Raw genomic sequence first — 20,682 nt, forward strand, 5'->3', positions numbered from 1 at the left:
TATTAGCACAGTGATTCAAAACCTTAGATGACCTGCAACAGTAGCCAATTAGTGCATTTATATAAAGGAACAATTTGACTATGGTAATCAAATGCCCACATGCTGCAGGCTGAGAACCGACGTATTCGGAAGTCTGGAATTAGGCCCTTGCTTTTTCTATTTTAATGTGATGCTTCTAAACTCGTTTATTTCTGAATTAATCTGGATTTGTCTGTTTGCCAGATTACCATAGCAACCTCCCTGCCCAAATTACTGCTGCTTACACAGGGAATGAAAAAGAGCCTTTCTAATGTACTTACCTTTCTATGTCATTTTAGTTCATTCTTTATTAAACTTTGAATTGTCAATCTGCATTATACAACCCCCAAATCAGAAAAAGTTGGGACAGCATGAAAAATTTAAATAATAAAAAAACACAGAGTTTCTTACATTTACTTTGACTTTTATTTGATTGCAGACTTGAACCTGAGATATTTCATGTTTTATCTGCACAACTTCATTTCATTTATTAATAAACATCCATTCCTGCATTTCAGACCTGCAACACATTCCAAAAAATTTGGGACAGTAAAGCATTTACCACTTTGTAATGTTGCCGTTCCTTTTCACCACACTTAAAAAACGTTGTGGCACTGAGGATACCAAGTGATTTAGTGTTTCAGCTTTTATTTTGTCTCATTCTTCCTGCAAACACGTTTTAAGATGTGCAACAGTATGCGGTCATCTTTGTCACATTTTTCGTTTCAAAATTCTCCACACATTCTCTATTGGGGACAGGTCAGGACTGCAGGCAGGCCAGTCCAGTACCCGTACCCTCTTCTTTCGCAGCCATGCCTTTGTAATGTGTGCAGCATGTGGTTTTGCATTGTCTTGTTGAAAAATGCATGAACGTCCCTGGAAAAGATGACGTCTTGAAGGCAGCATATGTTGCTCTAACATCTCAATGTACTTTTCTGCATTAATGCTGCCATCACAGAAGTGTAAATGACCTTTGCCAAGGGCACTGACACAACCCCATACCATGACAGACAGGCTTTTGGACTTGTTGCTGATAACAGTCTGGATGGTCCTTTTTCGTCTTTGGTCCGAAGCACATGGCATCCATTTTTTCAAAAAAGACCTGGAATGCTAATTCATCTGACCACAATACACGTTTCCACTGTGTGATGGTCCATCCTAGATGCCTCAGAGCCCCGAGAAGTCGACGCCGCTTCTGGACATGGTTAACATAGGGCTTCTTTTTTGCACAGTAAAGTTTTAAGTGGCATTTGTGCATGTAACTCTGTATTGTAGTGCTTGACAAAGGTTTGCCAAAGTAATCTCTTGCCCATGTGGTTGTATCAGCTATTGTTGAGTGGTGGTTCTTGATGCAGTGCCGTCTGAGGGATCGAAGATAAAGGGTGTTCAGCTTAAGCTTGTGCCCTTGGCCTTACGCACAGAAATTCCTCCCGATTCCTTGAATTGTTTAATGATATTATGCACTGTAGAGGGAGAAATATGCAAATACCTTCCAATCTTTCTTTGAGGTACATTGTTTTTAAACATTTCAATAATTTTGTCATGCATTTGTTGACAAACTGGAGATCATCTGGTCATCTTTGCTCATCAAACACTCAGCCTTTCCTGGATGCTGCTTTTGTACCAAACCATGATTACAATCACCTGTTGACATCACCTGTTTGGAATCACATCATTATTTAGTTTTGTCACCTCATTACTAGCCTTAAATTGCTCCCGTCCCAACTTTTTTTGGGATGTTTTGCAGGCCTGAAATGCAGGAATGAGGTATATTAACACATAACATGAAGTTGAGCAGACAAAACATGAAACATCTTGGGTTCAAACTGCAATCAAATAAAAGTCAAAGTAAATGTAAGGAACACTGCATTTTTATTTTATTTGCATTTTCCATACTGTCCCAACTTTTTCTTATTTGGGGTTGTAGTTTCCATTCCTTCCAAATTAAACTATATGTGTATGTCAGCTCCATACTAAATGGAATACACACTTGTATGTTCATTTTGTAACTATTACGTGACATTACAGCTGTACCTAGAGCAACACAGCAGCAATTTTTTTGCTTCCGCTCTTACTCAAGACCACACAACTGAAAGAGGAAGCATTACTTCTTTACTGTCACTTCCTTAGCAAAAGCGTTTTTTCACTGAATATGAATCTTTTTTCATTCTGTTAGGCTGATATCTTTTTGTACTTTATACTGTTTCTTGATGGAACTGTGACAGTGCTGTGTGGAAATTTGGACTTGATTTAGTATTGGCTTGCAAAGTCACGCATAGGGGCCGACTCAGGTCTGAGATCAAGGATAAAATCTGATTGCTGTTGACGCTCTGCTAAAGGTAGGCCTGTTTATTTAGACCTTTTTTGAAATATGGAGTCAAAGCTTGTGTCACCTTGGGGCAAACAGGCCTAATAGCATCAACACACAAAGACACAAGTAAACATCTTTATCTCTGTTTCAGGGAGGATCATGCTTTTATTGTGTCAAGTCAGTTTTGTGCCAGTGCATGTTATAGCAAAATATAAAGTAGAGAAACAACAAAAGTACTTCTTTCTGCAAATTTTCATGCACGAGGAGTATTTTAGAAAAATATTCTCCACAAGCAAGCTTATTTGTCATAAACAAATTATAAGAAAAATCTTTTCTTTTTTGGAAAATATAATGTATGACACACAAACATACAAACTATAAATATAAACAAATCAGTGTTTTAATAATGCTAAAGCCCTAAGTTATTATGCTTTTAATACTTGTGTGTTTTGAAGTTGTTGAACAGTAAATGGTATATAATAAATATATACACCGATCAGTCATAACAATAAAACCACTTCCTTGTTTCTACACTCACTGTCCACTTTATCAGCTTCACCTACCATTAGGGGCACTTTGTAGTTCTACAATTACTGGATCATTCTCAGCACTTCAGTGACACTGACATGGTGGTGGTGTGTTAGTGTGTGTTGTGCTGGTATAAGTGGATAAGACACAGCAGCACTGACAGAGTTTTTAAACACCTCACCGTCACTGCTGGACTGAGAATAGTCCACCAACCAAAAGTATCCAGCCAACAGTGCCCTGTGGGCAGCGTTCTGTGACCGCTGAGGAAGGTCTAGAAGATGACCAACTCAAACAGCAGCAGTAGATGAGCGATCGTCTCTGACTTTACATTTACAAGGTGAACCAACTAGGTAGGAGTGTCTAATAAAGTGGACAGTGAGTGGACATGGTATTTAAAAACTCCAGCAGCACTGCTGTGTCCACTCATACCAGCACAACACACACTAACACACCACAACCATGTCATTGTCACTGCAGAGCTGAGAATGATCCCCCACCTAAATAACACCTGCTCTGTGGTGGTCCTGACCAGTGAAGAACAGGGTGAAAGCAGGGTAAAAAAAAACATGCGGAGAAACAGATGGACTACAGTAAGTAATTAGGGAACTACAAAGTGCTTCTATTTGGTAAGTGGAGCTGATAAAATGCACAGTGAGTGTAGAAACAAGGGTCAATTGAACAGTATCCCTCATTTTGACCATGACCACAGAGTTAGTGCCCTGGAAAGATGAATAACGTAAGTGGGATGGCATTGTGAATTAACATTTTAAAGCAAGAAGGTCCTGGGTTCAAATCCCTGGGTGGACAGCCAGGGTCCTTTCTGTGTGAAGTTTGCATGTTTTATCTGTGTCCTCATGGCTTTCCTCTTGGTGCTCCAGGTTCCTCTCACGAGTCCAAACACATGCGTTTAGGCCAATTAAAGCTACTAAAAACTAACCCAATTGTGAGTGTGTGTTAATCGTAATGTGTGTGTCTGCCCTGTGATGGACTGGTGACCTATCCGGGGTGTTTACCACCTTTTGCCCAATAAATCAGACCCACCGCAACCCTAAACAGGATAAAGTGGTGGTAAAACATACATTTAATAAAAAAAATAAATGAAGTAACCTTTTAGTGAATTAGCTTAATAAAAAAAAAAGAAAAAATCCAGCCTTTAATTGAAGAAAAAGAAATAACCACATCTGCATTTAATACTTTGTAATACCTTCTTTTGAAGGTAGATAGAGGTGGTGTCTAATTGTAGTTTTAAAGACTTGGTGATTCCAAGATGCTGTTTTTTTTTCTCTTCCCAATATAGTCATATTCAATTACCCGATTGCATTATGCTTCCTCTTTACTTATGCTGACTTACACTCCTGACCGAGGAGAGCCGTGAATCACAAAAGCCCACTTCGACACATGTGCAGTAGCCGACTGCATCTTTTTACCTGCATGAGGCGAGTTCATATGTACTGTAGATCAGATTCGCACACAGAGAGTCACACCCCGATCGCATTATCCCTCATCTTTGTGCAGGCACTATCGATCAGCCAGCAGAGGTCATAATTGCATCAGTAATTGAATCAGTCATCAGGAATCCTCTTCGAAAGAGCCAATTATTGTTCATGTAAGCGCCCAGCCTACTGGTAGCAGAACTGAGACTTGAACTTACGAGTTTAAGATGTCAGCTCTGGTGTGCAAGTGTGTTTTACTGCTGTGCCACCTGAGGGTCCCAAGATGCTGTTTTTTGTAACTTTTCAACAGTATTTTTTTGGCAAAACAAAGCTGAATCCTCATCCAGGCAAAAACAGTTCCAGTTAGCTTTTTTACAGCCCTAAGTTAAGAAGGTCATACATTTCTGTTTTCAGTGAAAATGCAAGTCATGGATTACTGCTTGAAAGTTCCTAAGACTTTGTAGGGGTTTTGTTAAAAATAATCATTTTTTGATAAAGGAGTTTTCTTTCTCAAATGAAATTAAAACTAAATTTTGATATTTATATGTGTGTGTGTGTATACTGACTGCCTACAGAGCAATCAATATTCAATTGTGCACTAATCACAGTACATAACATGGATGAAATGGTGAAATCTGCGCAAGACAGCGAGACATCAGCATCTTTCCAAGGTATGTGTGTTTTAGTGTGATGGATTTTTCTTTCAGTCAGTTCATTTTTTATCGATGTACTGTACATGAACATCAGAGAGTTGGCTTTGGCTCAGCACCCTCTATAACATCAGAAAGTAAAGGAGGAAAAGGCTACTTGTGTGAGTTTCAAATGTTAAATGTGATTCATTTCCTTATCCAGGAGAAAGACGAAAGATCATCCAGCCTGCATCTTTAAATGATCCCAAACTAGCCAAGCTTAAAGAGGTGAGATATCCTATCTGCTCTTTACTGTTTTGCTACCATACGCATTATACTGTATGTCCAAATGCATGGGAGACCCCTACTCATTATTGTGTCCTGGTGGTTTGGTCATACCTACTGCTAACATATGTAGACAATAAAAGAACAGATTTTATGCTTCTTACTTTATAAAAACAATTTGGACAAGGTACTTTTTCTGTCCCAGCAAGGCAAGCATATAGTGTATGTTTTGGTCTGATACTGTTACATACTGTATTACTTTCTAAACTTGCAGAGGTGAGTAGGGTAGCCAGAAACCCTACTGTAACCTGAAGTTGAACAGTCACGCAGTAAAATATATTAATTAACAATTAACTACTAAAAATGTTTTTTACACACTGCACTCTTTCATTACAGACTTTTACAATGTATTACTACTATATTTCAGGGAATATAGGGCATATAGGGCAAGTCATAACCTAGTGGTTAAGGTACTGGACTAGTGATCAAAAGGTTGCTGGTTCAAGCCCCACCACTGCCGGGTTGCTGCTGTTGAGCCCTTGAGCAAGGCCCAAAAGTATAAAGAAAATGTTTCCACTGTTTGACCAACTAAATTGTATTATGTAAATATAAACTGAATTTGATGACTGCAACACGCTAAAAAAAACTAGAACAGGAGAATTTTTACCATGGTGTTTTATCTTTTCAACATTTCCTAATAATTTAACTTTTTTATTTTCATGGAGACGGGGGATACTAATTATTACACTCATCCAAGTAGAATTTTTGCCTATTTTTTAGCTGCTCGACAGTCTGTGGTCGCTGTTGTCAAATTCTTCTCTTAATGTGTTTCAGACCGGCACACACACTCTATAAAGTATGAGCAAAAAGGCCTGGAATTGTCTTGCTGAAATAACCATTAACATCTGAGATAAAGATAAAGTCTTTCTTAAATTGCAACATATGCCTTTACATCAATGTTACCATCACACCTATGCAAGTCACCCATATAGGGAGCACTGATACACCCCAATACCATCAGTCACTCCAAAGACTAATCCTATGGAGGATCTTTCTTTTATACAGTCATGCACTTCATCCCTGTTGCAGCTGAGAGAGCTTTTTTAAATGACAGCTTCATTGGCCTTCTTGCCACATGTTGCATGGTGTTTGCACTTTCCAGACACCTGCACTCTATAAAAGGCCGATCTGCTTTTCAAGAAACTCAGACAGTGCTGTAGTGCCTCTTGCCTGGTATAACTGTCCTGGATAAACAAGCTGCCTCAAAAGATGTGGCATTATTGCACCTTTTCTGAACAGAGCCCCACATATGGATCCACTGGCTGCATCAGCTGGTGGAGTGGCTGCTCGGCTCCTTTTATAGCCACCCTCAGCTTTTACTGAGTTCCTTTTTTTAATGCTTTTTCCAAGAATGTGGGTTATCACACATTGGTGAACTGAGTATTTATCCTATGTCCCAGTATATAGCCACCTGAGTTTTTTATGTTCACTGGGGACAGTGTAGGCCTATGTTCCTTTGTGGAGAGCATAATCTTTTTTTTGCATGGAGTGTGATCCTCATACTTTGACTAATGCGCATGTCTATCTGTTCTATTGCCTCCATGTTTTAGGGCTTGAAATTTGCTTTTCGATTTTTGATCTTCTTTCTCCTTTTTGTTTGTGGCTTTTTAGTCACAGTATTGTTCTACCTTGGTTAAGTATCCTGCAATTCAGTTGATATATTATGACAAATATCAATTCTGTCCAACTATCCTGGAAGCAACATGACTTTTAAAACTAAAGTGTTTATATGAATTAATAATATGAAATATAAAAAGAGAAAATTAGTAAATACATTAATTAGCATCTATATGATTAAACTTGAAGATTTTAAACTCAATATTGCATGATGTAATGCACAAACAACTATAGCAGACAAAACATTAGAAGCTGCTTCAACAAACACAACAATGTAAATACATTACAAGTCAATTAACCTGTAATGTATTTACGTTGTTGTGTTTGTTGTGTCCGCAAATGGCCATATAATGACTGTAGCATGACACGATTTATGCCATATTAATCACATTCCATACACATTATTGCTATTTTGGTAGCTGATAGGATACTAGGAAACCAGCTAGTGGATACTAGGAAACCAGCTAGTGGACAAGCCAAGAGGACTGGACTTTTTTTGGGGGAATTAGTTTTGCCACTTTAAGAAAGAAACTAAAATGACAATGTAATGAAGAAACATTTTTTTGTTTTATGGCTTTAATAGTAAATAACACTTTTTTTAAAGCTCCTGAATTATACAGAGTTGTACTCTCAGTATACTCTCAAAAAATCGGTTTCATTATTCTTGTTAAATATACAAAAACACACACATATCTATTCTTAGAGTAAAATATAACTTATATTTTACAGACAATACTAATACAGACAGTGATAATAATAGTAATAATAATAATAATAATAATAATAAATAGCAATAATAAAAAGCAGTGATTTCCTAGGTCTAAGTACTGGATTTTGCCCAAAATGTGAGTATAAGACCATTTCTGAAGGAGGATAGGACACAGAAGCACTATGCCAAATTCTATGTCAGTCGCACAATCTTTCTTTGCATAACATCATCTTGCATGTTAGAGCCTTACCTAGCACTGCAGTTACACCATATTTTTTGCCATAGGCTACAAACCGCCCACGGTATGCCTCTGCTTTGAAGTTTGGTGACAAACGGTGCAAAGCTTTCTGAGTTAGAGTAGTATTTTGTGGGCTTTATGCTTGGCTTGCTTCACTCACATTTTTATTGGCATCTGGCAACAACACTGTGTACCAGTGTTAATTTTGACAGCAAATTTTGATTTAGTTTTAGTCATAGTCTTTTGACTAAAATGTAATTTAGTTTTAGTCATAATTTAGTCATCTGAATTGTTTTAGTTTTAGTCTAGTTTTAGTCGACTAATTATCATAAGAATATAGTCGACCAAATCTACAGTCGATTCAGTCGACTAAAATACATATTTGTTTGTTTATTAGGATTTTAACGTCATGTTTTTACACATTGGAACATTCATGACAGGAACGGTAGTTACTCATTACACAAGATTATATCGAACACAGTCATGGACAAATTTAGTATCTTCAATTCACCTCACTTGCACGTCTTTGGACTGTGGGAGGAAACCGGAGCACCCGGAGGAAACTCACGCAGACACGGGGAGAACACGCAAACTCCACACAGAAAGGACCCGGACCGCCCCACCTGGGGTTCGAACCCAGGACCTTCTTGCTGTGAGGCGACAGCGCAACCCACTTAGCCACCGTGCCGCCCTAAAATACATATAAAGGGTGTAAAATGTAAAAGCTTTTTTATCACTTCCCTTAAATTATTTAAGTCATTATATACACTTACACAAAATGAAACATTTTTAACCAGTTATGGAATATTATTAATGTTTGAATGTGCAATACACACAAAACCAGATTTAACTTATTTCAAACATCTTTATTTAACTGACCTTGCTTATTGAGCATAACAATAACAAAATATTAATGACCAGTAGGCTTGCTCTGCCTGAAAAATATATGTATTGTTCATAACAAATTGCATATTACATTCTTTATAAAACTGGGTACCGTAAAAGCAGCTGTGACATTATGTTTCCATTATACTGCCAGCAGTGCCAGATGTTTCAGATTTGTTGTGTTTTTACCCTAGATCGCCCCACATGGTTTACACATCGTCTTGTTTTTCACGACGTCAAATGAGAAATGTGTCCATATATCGGCTCTCCTCTTTCTCCCTGTTGACATTGTGGAGTTAACCTAGTTCCATGAGTAAAGAAAGTTCACAGGCTAGTCTGGTCTTCCCGGGTTTAGATCAAACTTGTGCGAGTGTGCTCTTACCGCGGTACAGAGCTATCTCTATCTACGGCTCTGCCGCGGTACTGCAAAAGATTAGTACTGATTGGATGGCTACCCGGCTTGTCCTGCCCCTCCACATACACTAAAGTAGTTCTGATTGGATCTCTTTCTAACTTGTCCCTACCTTCCACAAAACTAAATCAGTTCTGATTGGATGTCGCCCCTGCCAAACATTTTTGTCTCGTTTTTATTCGTTGACGAAAGTGTCGATTAATTTCGTCATAGTTTTTATCTTTTTTTGTAGTTTTTATTTAGTCATCGTCTCGTTTTTGTCATGAAAAAAAGGTTCGTTGACGAAAACTATGACGAAAATCATTCGTCAATGAAATTAACACTGTACAAATGATAAATATTAGATGATAAGTGTAATCTGAGACTAGTTTGCACTTATATATTTGGTTATAAATTTATAAATAAATGTAACAAAGTAAACACAGTAAATTACTTTCTAAATGGCAGGTGCTGGTGGAATGGATAAATGACACTTTAAAGGAAGAGCACATTGTGGTCCAGACACTGGAGGAAGACATTTATGATGGAATTGTGCTTCATCACCTACTCAGTAAGACATCACCTACTCAGTTAGAAAAAATTTTCTGTAGTTGGAATCAAAACATCTCTCTATGTAAAATGCCAGTTTTCACTGTACCACTTTGACCTCAGGAAAGTTAGGAGGAGTGCAGCTAGGGGTAGAGGAAATTGCAGTAAACAGTGCAGCCCAGATATCCAAGCTGGAAGCCATTCTGCAGGTCCTCAACCAGAACCTAGAGCTTAATGCTCAGTCAAACAGTACAGCTAAATGGAATGCCAAACGTGAGTAATTATTTGTTTTCTGGCACTTTTTAGGTTTGAGTTATACACATCCAAATACTAGTATAGAATTGATGGAATACTGTGTTATTAAAACTGTGTCTTCTCTGCTGGACAGTCATCCACAGTCGTGACCTGCTGGCGACTCTTCATCTGCTGGTGGCCATTGTGAGATGTTATCAGCCTGAACTTGGTCTTCCCAGTAATGTCAGTGTAGAAGTCATACTGCTTGAGGTGAGCATAATAAACTTCACAAATATGGATTTTAAAGTACACATGGAAAAGAAATTTGCAATGTCTTAACCTATTTATAAAAACAATAGAAGCCTAAAGAGAAAATTGCAGCATGGGATACCCTTAACATCTGCATTAAAGAAAGGTGAAAAGCAAAGAATAGCTAAAAAAGACTATATAATGTCACTAAACTTGACATTTAAAAAACTGTAGCCAGACTAACACAGCCAAATGTATATATATATTCATACACACCGATTAGGCATAACATTATGACCACTGACAGGTAAAGTGAATAACACTGATTAACTCTTCATCACAGCACCTGTTAGTGGGTGGGATATATTAGACAGCAAGGCAGGAGTCAAGTCCTGAGTGGCTAAAAATAAACAAAATGTATTTTTGGTCTGGCACAAGTTATGAATTTAACAATTTAACAAATTTAGCAACAGAAATGCTAAACATGCTAATCCCTCTGTATTTCTCCACCACTCATACCGCCGCCTTGACCAAAGAGCAAGTATCTTTGTTGCAGTCCCTCCCTCACAAATAGGGCAGTTGTAGCATAGCAGTTAAGGCACTGGATTAGTAATCATAAGGTTGCTGGTCCAAACCCCACCATTGCCAGGTTGCCATGGTTGGGCCCTTGAACAAGGCCCTTAATCCTTAATTGCTTAAAAACTGTATACTGTAAGTCGCTTTGGATTAAAGTGTCCTTTAAATGACGAAAATGTAAATAGCCAGTAAAAAATCCATGACTTGAAATTTGGGCTAGTGTTTTGTACTACTGTGTCACTTGAGTGTTGAGCAAGCTATTTCTAAACCTGCAAGCCTATTGATAAATGACAGGCCCATTAGATTTAATAACAGAAATGTTTGACTGGTCAGGCACTGTATTAAATGTCTTTTTTTAATTTCAAGATTATATAATTTTTTTCGATTCAAAGTCAAAGTGCATTTAAACTCCTACACAGCAATGTGGAAGAATGATATCAAATGATTGAACTTGTCCTTTCTCAGACATTGCTGCTAAAGGTGGTAAAAGCAGTTAAGGAGGCATTTATGGGTGATATGAGTATGAATGTGTAGTTGTGTATTGTGTAATGTTATGTAATACACCTTTTTCAATTTCTAGATTCAACATTTTGTTTTCTAAACTATTTCAAATCCTCCTTTTTTTTTGCTTAAAATTGTTTTTTAATTTTCGTCTGGCTACTTTGTTCACTTCTGTTTTAACTTTACATAAGGACCATCATAATTAGGTCTATGATTATTAGCAATCAACGTATCAGCTAACTGATTTTCAACCATAGGTGAACAAGAGTGGCATTAAAACTGAGAAGCAAATAGAATACATTACGCTACAAAGGTATAACTGCACAATTACAACTGTTCCTTATAAATAAATCTTGTGATTTACAATGAGTAGTACAATTGCAGTAGTAATTGATTATTATTTTTGCTGTGTTTCCAGTGATGCTGCAGGATTTACAAGTAGGTGTAAACGTTCTCATCATTGTCATTGGTTATTTAATTATTAGCAGCCCTAACACACTGAAGCATAACCTTTTCACTTTGGCTTTTACGTTTTACTGTTCTCGAATTAGAAGAAGACCCTATAGATGAGCTGCTTAAGCTTGATGAGCACAAGATTTCCACAGTAAAGAAGGTAGTATCATATCGTATTCCATTTACATACACTATATTGGCAAAAGTATTTGGACACCTGACCATGAGCTTGCTGGGAGGAAAAAAAATCACATTTTTAAAAAATAGTATTAAACAAGTGAGCTTTATGTCATTTTTTAAGCTATAACATCAGTTACTCTTCTGAGAAAGACTCTCACATGACTTTTGAGCCATGTTTGTGAGAATTTGTGCATGTTTAGTCAAAAATAAATTGTATAGCTGGGCACTGATGTTGGTCAAGAAAGCCTTAATTGATGTTCCAGTTCATTTCAAAGCTGATCAGTGCAGGCCACTGGAGTTTCTTTAAATCAAGCTTTTCTTCATGTCTTTATGGACTTTGCTTTATGCACAAGAACACAGTAATGCTAGAACAGGAAACAGCATTCCCTTAACTGTTGCTGCAATGTTGGAAGCATATAATTTACTTTATCTAATTATTTTAATACACCTGTTAACAATCGTTGAGGCTGATACACATGAATTCAATAATTAGAAGGATGTCCTAATACTTTTGTCCATATAGTGTAAACTTAAACAGATGGTTAAACCATAAACTGATGGTGATACATTTATATTTCCATTATCCACAGGCCATTTTGCACTTCATCAATAAGAACATGTCATCACTAAGGTTGCAGGTGTTGGACATTGAAAAACAGGTAAATAAATGCAAGTAAATCTTAGCGGAGGCACAAAGAGGTTTGAAACTGTAAGTAGGGTATAGATGCATCTAGAGTTTCTTTCTGATATAGTTTATACCCAAGAGGTCCCACCAGAAGCTTTGGCTGAACATTGACATAAAACTATTGCTTTACAACCAAGCTGTTACAATTAAACCTTGTTAAATTATAGTTTGACCCCATAACTTTGTTGTCTTGCTTTTTGTCATTACTGCTAAGCAATCTAGTTTTATTTATCCTGCCAGTTTCTGTAGGATTTTACATTTATGGCATTTGGCAGGCGCTTTTATCCAAAGTGACTTACAATTATAACTGAATACAATTTAAGCAATTGAGGGCCTTGCTTACAGTGGCAACTTGGCGACAGTAAGGCTTGAACTGGCAACCTCAGATTACTAGTCCAGTACCTTAACTGCTGAACTACCACTGTCCCCTGTTTTATTATGTTTTGCTGTTATGTTTTTCTCCCAGAAAATATGCAATGTCCATCTGCACTCTGGCACCCCTAGCGTAACACTCTTTTCTTTAGATTGACCTGCAATAAATTCTTATAGAGAATCCTAACATGTAGAGAGGAAGATGGCTCATGCCAACTTCAACTAAACAGTAACTGTTTCTAAATGGTATTGAGGTGACTAATGGACAATAAGGTGGACTAGTGTGTTAGACTGCTATTCACACCCGACTGAAAAAAAAATCATTTCTTTTTTTTTTTTTCTCTATTTTGCATTTTACCCAATTTTTCTCCCAATTTAGCTTAGTCAATCTGCTGCTGGGGACCCCTGGTGGTGCCCAAGAAGGGAGTGACTTGACTAACACAAACTCCCTCCAATGTGTGCGCAGTCTACTGATCCCTTCTTATACACCCACACATCAGTGGATTTGCGAATGAGGCTAGCTTTGCGTGTGGAGAGCCACGCACCGACCTCCGCGCTCCTCCACCGCTGTGCAGGTGCCATGGGCAACCAGGATCCTTACACAGCCCCACCCCTCTATTAAATCTGGTAATTTAGCAGTCTGTGAGCCAATTTGTCTGCTGCAGGCATTAGCCACTTATGCCTGCTAGAAAGCACCCAGCTGACTGGTAGTAGAGCCGAGACTGAAACCTGGGAGCTCAGAATCTTGGTGCTGGTATGCTAGCGACTTATCACGGAGCAAGCCGTTTCTACGTGTAGGTCTACCAATGTATATCAGGCCTATTGTGCTTAAAGCAGGGGTGATTGTTTGGTTTGTTAGTCATAGGGTGTCAGCATATTAAATATTTTACCCCATTTTATTTCTCAGTATTAAACTGTTTTAAAATTCAAGTTACATGGTCAAACTTTTTAGGCAGCAATTTTAGTTTAGTGTCGTTTTATTCATGTTTTTTCATTTCTAACAAATATGGTTCACTCAGCCATATGAATTATAGATTAAATATTTAAGTATTATATTTCAAATGCTAAGTGATTCTGGTATAATCAGTTTGCAGATGGAGTGATCCTGCTCTTACTGATTGGTCAGCTGGAAGGATTTTTCATCCCACTATTCGAGTTCTACATTTCTCCAGGCTCCCCCTCAGAGATGGTAATATTTGCAACTTTGTTTCACTGAAAGAATAATTAAATTTCAGTGTGTAATTGGGAATCTTATTTTAGTGATAATTAAATGTTAGTAAGTTTGTGAGTTACAAGACATTTAAACTAGAAGCCATACATTTAAACAAACATTTTATTGATGCAACACACCCATTTGACTCTTATCAATGCATGCAAACATGACTTGACTAAGTCAGGGGTGTCAAACTCATTTTCACCGAGGGTTATTTCTGTTTGTAACGTATCCTGCTGCAATTGGAGTCTGCCCTTTAATTCTTTGACAATTTGCTGTTTTTCTTAGAGGCTAAATTTAGCACACTTAGTTCCGTGTTTATATTGTATTTCTATATCGATATTGTACTCATTTACCACAGACACAGCCTCATAACACAAAGGACATACCAGTTTTTCTTCTTGAAGCACAAACTTGTATTCGCTTTCCAATCTTTGATTAAATTCCCTTCCTTCTGCTTTAATTGTCTCTTGTACATTTTGTGAATATTTGTATCCTCAACATCAGTTGATCAAACCCACCTTAGTTAGATGCTGATGTGATTCTAGTGGCAGGATGCGGTCACTTCACAAGTCACAAAATCAACATTCATTGTGGGAGATGTAGTTTATGTACGATTTTACAATGTATTTTAAGACAATCATATGCCTTTTAGCCTCTCACGGCCACATAAAAAGACCTGGCGGGCCGAATTGGGCCTTGAGTTTGACACATGTGGACTAAGTTGTAAGTGTCTAAGTTGTAAGTGTCTAAGTTGTAAGACTTTGCTATACACATTAAAAGCAATGTGCATTTGCTTGTTCATTGAAATAAAAATGTTCAACTTAAAGTTATTTCATTGAGACACAATACCATTAAAATGGCACCAAATTTGAGCAAATATAAATGAGACAAAATGACACCAGAAATTCTTAAACATTTTTGATCAGTGTCCCAAATTTTAGGGGTTGAAATTTTGCTATATATATATATATATATACACTCACTGTCCATTTTATCATATACACACCATGGATCTTCAAAAAGTTTCTGCACTTTTATATTTAAGTTGGAAACGGTGAGGGTGGGAGGAGTAGTAATCAGTCGTGCCTGAGAGAGATCTTATAGACCGGATTTAGTGCCATCTGATTTCCACCTCTTTGGGCCACTCAAAGAAGCTTTAAAGGGAAGAAGATTTTCATGTGATGATGATGTGAAAGCAGTGGTGCATCAGTTACAACATGCTCAACCAAAAACAAAGCTGGGAAAAATGCATCGGAAGATGACTATGTTTTCTGTGTATCTCACTCCTAGCTTCACAATGTGACCCTGGCATTAGATCTTCTTAATGACAGAAAAATACAAGTGGACAATGTTGCCCCTGAAGGTAAGAGAGAATTTTAGAATGTTATTTTTTAATTAATGTCATTGACACTGTTTAATACTCAATCATGAATATTTCTTTCACCTCAGCCTCATGTGTTTAATATTCAGAGCCTTGTTCTCTTCTCTTGACAGATATAGTTTCTCAAGATGTCCCTGCCACACTGAAAGTGCTGTATGCCTTGTTTAAGAGGCACAAGAACAAATAATCCTTGTAACCATGTCTGCAACCTCTAACATAAATTACTATGAATGTCTAGCATGAGCTAAACTTTTAATTAACTTGGAGTGCAGTGCTGTCTTTAATGTTCTTTTGACATTGCAAAAGCAATTCAGAAGCGAACACAGTTGTCCGGTGTCACTGAATTCAATCACAGAGATTGGATTTGGAAGGTGACAGCATGGTTACTGTCATGACTGCACTTACTGCCCCACCTTCCTCTTCCTTTCCTATCCTCCCACACATTATCCTAATGAATGGCTGCACTTGAACTTCATGCTGGCAGTGATGGACAGAAATGCATTAGAGCTCTGTTGTTCACTAGGATTTTCATCCCTTTAAATAATTACCTTTTTTGAGAGGCTGTACACTAGTGTTCTTCCTTTATGCTGTGCTTTGTCAGTTAGCTTTGCAGGATTAATTAGTGGTAATAAGCACACTGCCACTGGCCTTTTGCTTTCAGCTGATGAAAAGTTCTTTTAAACCTAGTCACTTAAACCTAGTCACAGGGGCCTTTTCTGTAATAGGTTTTTGTAATGAGCAATCTTATTATCAAAATGCTATGTGTGTACTTTAGATTATATGGATACTCTTATAACTTGTATGCCTAACTTTTGCATTTATAACTCACAACCACGAGGGATGCAAACTTTTGCACTCAACTAAGTACACAGAACTTTCGAATCACAGGTTATTGTAGTTCAGCTTTTTAATAATTTAATAATATAACATATAATAATGTATAATTCATTTTTAATAACTTGGGTGGAGGGGGTTAAATTCAACTAAACAAAAATGTGTGAATGTGTGGTGTAATCAGACAGTAGACAGATTTTGGTGACCAGTTTGATCTAGCCTTAATTAGTATGTACAAATAAAAAGTAATGCACAGTATATTCTAATTTATGAAACAGTGAATTGTCATTTTAAGTTCAAAGTAAATTTAGTACAGTTTAGGTTTAAAATATGCTTATTTTAATAGCATGAGTGTTTATAGTAATTTAGTGCTTTTATCATAGTAAATATCAAATTATGTTCTTGTAAATAATTTGTAATTGTCACCATGTGTTATTTGAGGCCCTTCCTCTCCGTGTGCAAGAGTTTTTCTGTATACATATGTGCTCTTTTAGTTGATGGAACCTGTTACTACATATGTTCAGATGGCCCTGGAGTACTGCATAGCTTGTGCTAAAAACAAAACAAATCTGCTCTGTGTATAAGTATTAATTACAGAAATAAAACAGATAGAGCAAAACTGCTCTCTGATCAGAATGTGACAACATATAAAACTGTAGAAATGATGGGCATTATGTGTGAGCTGTTTTAAAATAGTCTAATGTGGATTGCATTGGATTTAAAATTCTCTCATAAAAATAAATAATTTGAGATATGATATAATGGTCACAACATTTATTTCATTCAGTAAATTATCAGCTATCAGTACATTTTAAAGATAATTATTAGACGATTAAAAAATAAGCTTTGTATACAGTACTTTGTTCTATGTGATTTAAGCAAAAATGTACACTTCTTTGTTTGTCATTTAAGCACAGACTAAAAGGGGAGAAATTTTAATAATAAGATGTAGAGTTAATATTAACCAGCTCTGTGTAAATTGTTATTACTACCAGTGTTCCATACAGTGACTCAGTTAGTGTATACATTTATTTTTATTTGACTGGTCAAAACATTTACAGCATTTAAAGGACCCTCTTATCCAGTGCAGGTTACAGATTATTTTACCCAAAGCAACTTATAGTTATGACTGAATACAGTTTGTGCAATTGAGGGTTATAAGCCTTGCTCAGGGGTCCAACAGTGGCAACTTAAACCGGCAACATTCTGATTACTAGTCCAATACCTTAACCACTGAGCTACCACTGTCCTAAGTTAGTTACTTAGTCTCCATTTAAGAACTTAGTAAAGCGGTGTATAGCATTTGAACAGACAGGGGAAATTTATTCCACCACCTAGGTGCTAGCACAGACAACAGTATATGCAGGTGTTTTAGAAGGTTTTAAAAGGAACCAAGAAGAGCCAAACTTTTGGCTTAAAGGGAACAAACCAGTCAGTGATTGAAAGACATTACCCCGGAAATAGAGACCTTTGGTCTTGCTTCTGCACTGTTATATGAATGAGCAGTTGTAAACAAAGAAATGCAGAATACTATACACGGCACTTTCATTTAAAGCACATCATAGTTTCTTTATTTTGAATTGACCAAATACTGTGGAATTACTTAACCTACCTCTTCTGTTCAAGTTTGTGCAATAATACCACTTTGCATCATCAACCACTAAACAACTAATACAACTAACTAAAAACGAATAAAAAAAAGTGTTAAACTGTAATTAACAACCTAAACAACAAGAGAAAATGGTTGCTACTCTGAAATAGTTGAAACTCTGAGATACTCTGACATTTACAAGTATGGAATTTAGCTAACGCTTTTATCCATAGCAACTTATAATTGGGACTGAATAAAATGCAAGTAATTTAGGCTTAAGGGCCTTGCTCAGGGTCCCAACAGGGACAACTTGACAGTGGTGGGGCTTGAACCAGCAACCTCCTAAACAGTAGGCCAGTATCTAAACTTCTGAACCATCCTTGCAGTGTAATGAGGTTTCTTATGTTTTTAAATGATACCAGACGATTCTAAACTAAATGAAAAAAGGCACCAAATGCTGCATAGAAAACCTCTACATTTATTGTAACATTTTAGACTAAACACTTGATTTTACTATGGCTTTTATGATCTTTTTTGTACACAAGCTTTTTTCATTTAGTACACCAGGAATTACACTACAACCATAGGAATGTTAAAGGTAAGTTAGTTAATTTCAGATAAAATCAGACAACTTACCGTCCATATACATTGTTGAGATTACTTGTAACAGCTAATTACTTGGGCAAAGTTTGGGCAATTTTTAAAATTTATTTGGTTATAAAGATTTTTCATGAAGCTGTGCCTAACAAAGCAAATATGTTTGTTAATAGAATTCCTCTGCATGTGGTGACTTACTTTAATTCCTGTTAACAAGACCAAGTTTAGAGAAGCAATACATAAGAAAATTATTGAAATGTTTAAAAAACAATGTTTGTCAAGAAAGATTTGAAGGGATTTGCATATTTCTCCCTCTACAGTGCATAATATTATTAAATGAGTCAAGTAATCAAGAAGAATTTTAGTGCATAAGGGGAAAGGGCACAAACCTAAGCTGAACGCCCATGATCTCCGACCCTTCAGACATCACTGCATTAAGAAGATCAGTCATTCATCAATAGCTGATATAATCACATGGGCAATGGATTACTTTGTCAAACCTTTACTTTTTATATTTTGTCAAGTTTTGTGTGATAGGGAAATATAAAACATGTGAATAAAGACCAAACAACGAGAGGTAGAATTGTTTTAGGAATGCATAGAGCGGTCCTGGTGTCAGGTAATTCAGAATAACATCATAACAAAGCTGAGCCACCAGACTTACCTTGTAAATGTGTAAATTTAAATATAAAACTCAGGTTTGGAGAGACTTATTCTAGATTTCTAGTGATATTCTAAATCCAGGTCACAGCTGCAGACAGAACACAGCCTGGAGTATTAGTTTTAATAATGTCTTCTAACCACAAGAGTCAACATGGCTCACAAATGGATTAGCTGCTTCTGTAAGAAAAACGATCAAAATATCGACAGACAGAAAATGCTTTTTGACCATAAGGTACTAGTACTTGTACTATGTACTATAGTACTATGTGCACAAACATTTCAACAAGTACAAATCTTTTAAACCTAAAGATGATAATGTTATTTGTATGATTTCTGCAGATGATCCATGCAGTTATTACATACCCTCACTGTTATGGATGAATATCTCTTGCTCTCCTAAAAGACACCTTCTTTGAAAAATGAGTTAGAAAGACTTTCTAAAGAAATACTTTTTTGAATTGGTGCCAAATTTTGTGAGACAATCGACAGTCTGTACAAACTAGGGCTGGCATCGATTCGATACTCTGTATTGGTCCGATATTGGCCCAAATCACTGGATCGGATATCGGAAGGAAAATAAAATGTGTAATCCGATCTAATACTGTTGCATAATGTAAATAACACTTAATGTAAATAAGGCCATTGTTTGTGTGTAATGCAAATAACACACAAAGATACGTTCCAACAGAGTGCCGTTTATTGCCAGCTTACTCGGCAACTGCCATGACCAAGTGCATTTTGATGACATCATTAACATGTGCCACTGATCTACAACTCATCTGCCAACAGCCATTCAGAAATTAAAACACACTGATCTACTTCAACTTTTAGCATTTTAAAAAATCATCTACTACTGCCACATCTAAAAACACTGTTTAAACATAATAAAAATCGCTTAATAAATGATAAATCGCACACCTGAGACAAATAACCTATGACAAATAACAAATAATTTTGGCTTGGAGATATCTAGGGTTAGATTATTCCCGTTTTCCTCTTCAGAATCCAGCAGGGTTTTTTAATAAGCCCGCTTTGGTTTTTAATAATCCAAAAACGTGACAGAACTTTAACGAAAAATTTCAACTCTGCGTCAATTCTAATTGGTCCATCGCGTTTGACTGACATCCACATCCTGTTGTAGGTTATGTATTTATTCCTATAGAATATTTGTTTCACAGTCTGAGCATTGTTATTTAGATAGCTAGTTTAACCATGGTGCATTGAGAAATGTATTATTACTGCTTAGTTGTTTGAGAGGAGAAATGATGGTATCGGATTGGTATCGGTATCGGCAGATTGCAGTCATCTCAATCGTATTGGACATGAAAAAGTGGTATCGAGCCAGCCCTAGTACAAACCAAACATTTTAACACAAACAATTATGGTTCACCACATAATATTGTGAAAAGGAAATCAGGAAAATCTAAGAAAACCCAGAGAAATCTCAGTTCATGAAGGGCTGGACTAGAATGACTGCTGAATGTACGTGACCTTTAA

At 36.8% G+C, this 20,682-nt stretch overlaps 1 protein-coding gene across 1 annotated transcript; it reads left to right on the forward strand.

Annotated features, from left to right (window-relative positions):
- Positions 1-4,906: 4,906 nt before the first annotated feature.
- Positions 4,907-15,760, forward strand: parvg (parvin, gamma). Its single transcript, XM_063004047.1, has 12 exons — positions 4,907-4,961; positions 5,143-5,207; positions 9,573-9,675; positions 9,777-9,926; positions 10,042-10,157; positions 11,471-11,526; positions 11,632-11,651; positions 11,768-11,826; positions 12,437-12,505; positions 13,991-14,092; positions 15,410-15,482; positions 15,614-15,760. Exons 1-12 carry the CDS (start codon positions 4,907-4,909, stop codon positions 15,685-15,687), a joined length of 942 nt encoding a protein of 313 aa, XP_062860117.1. The 3' UTR covers positions 15,688-15,760.
- Positions 15,761-20,682: the final 4,922 nt, after the last annotated feature.

The sequence above is a fragment of the Trichomycterus rosablanca genome, chromosome 1, assembly GCF_030014385.1.
Source record: "Trichomycterus rosablanca isolate fTriRos1 chromosome 1, fTriRos1.hap1, whole genome shotgun sequence".
Classification (NCBI taxonomy): domain Eukaryota; kingdom Metazoa; phylum Chordata; class Actinopteri; order Siluriformes; family Trichomycteridae; genus Trichomycterus; species Trichomycterus rosablanca.

Excerpts from the sequence above, each read along its gene's own strand:
- parvg (XM_063004047.1), top strand. The coding sequence starts at position 4,907 with ATGGATGAAATGGTGAAATCTGCGCAAGACAGCGAGACATCAGCATCT. Across the intron at positions 5,208-9,572 it reads AACTAGCCAAGCTTAAAGAG|GTGCTGGTGGAATGGATAAA; the intron begins GTGAGATATCCT and ends TCTAAATGGCAG. Across the intron at positions 9,676-9,776 it reads TGTGCTTCATCACCTACTCA|GAAAGTTAGGAGGAGTGCAG; the intron begins GTAAGACATCAC and ends CTTTGACCTCAG.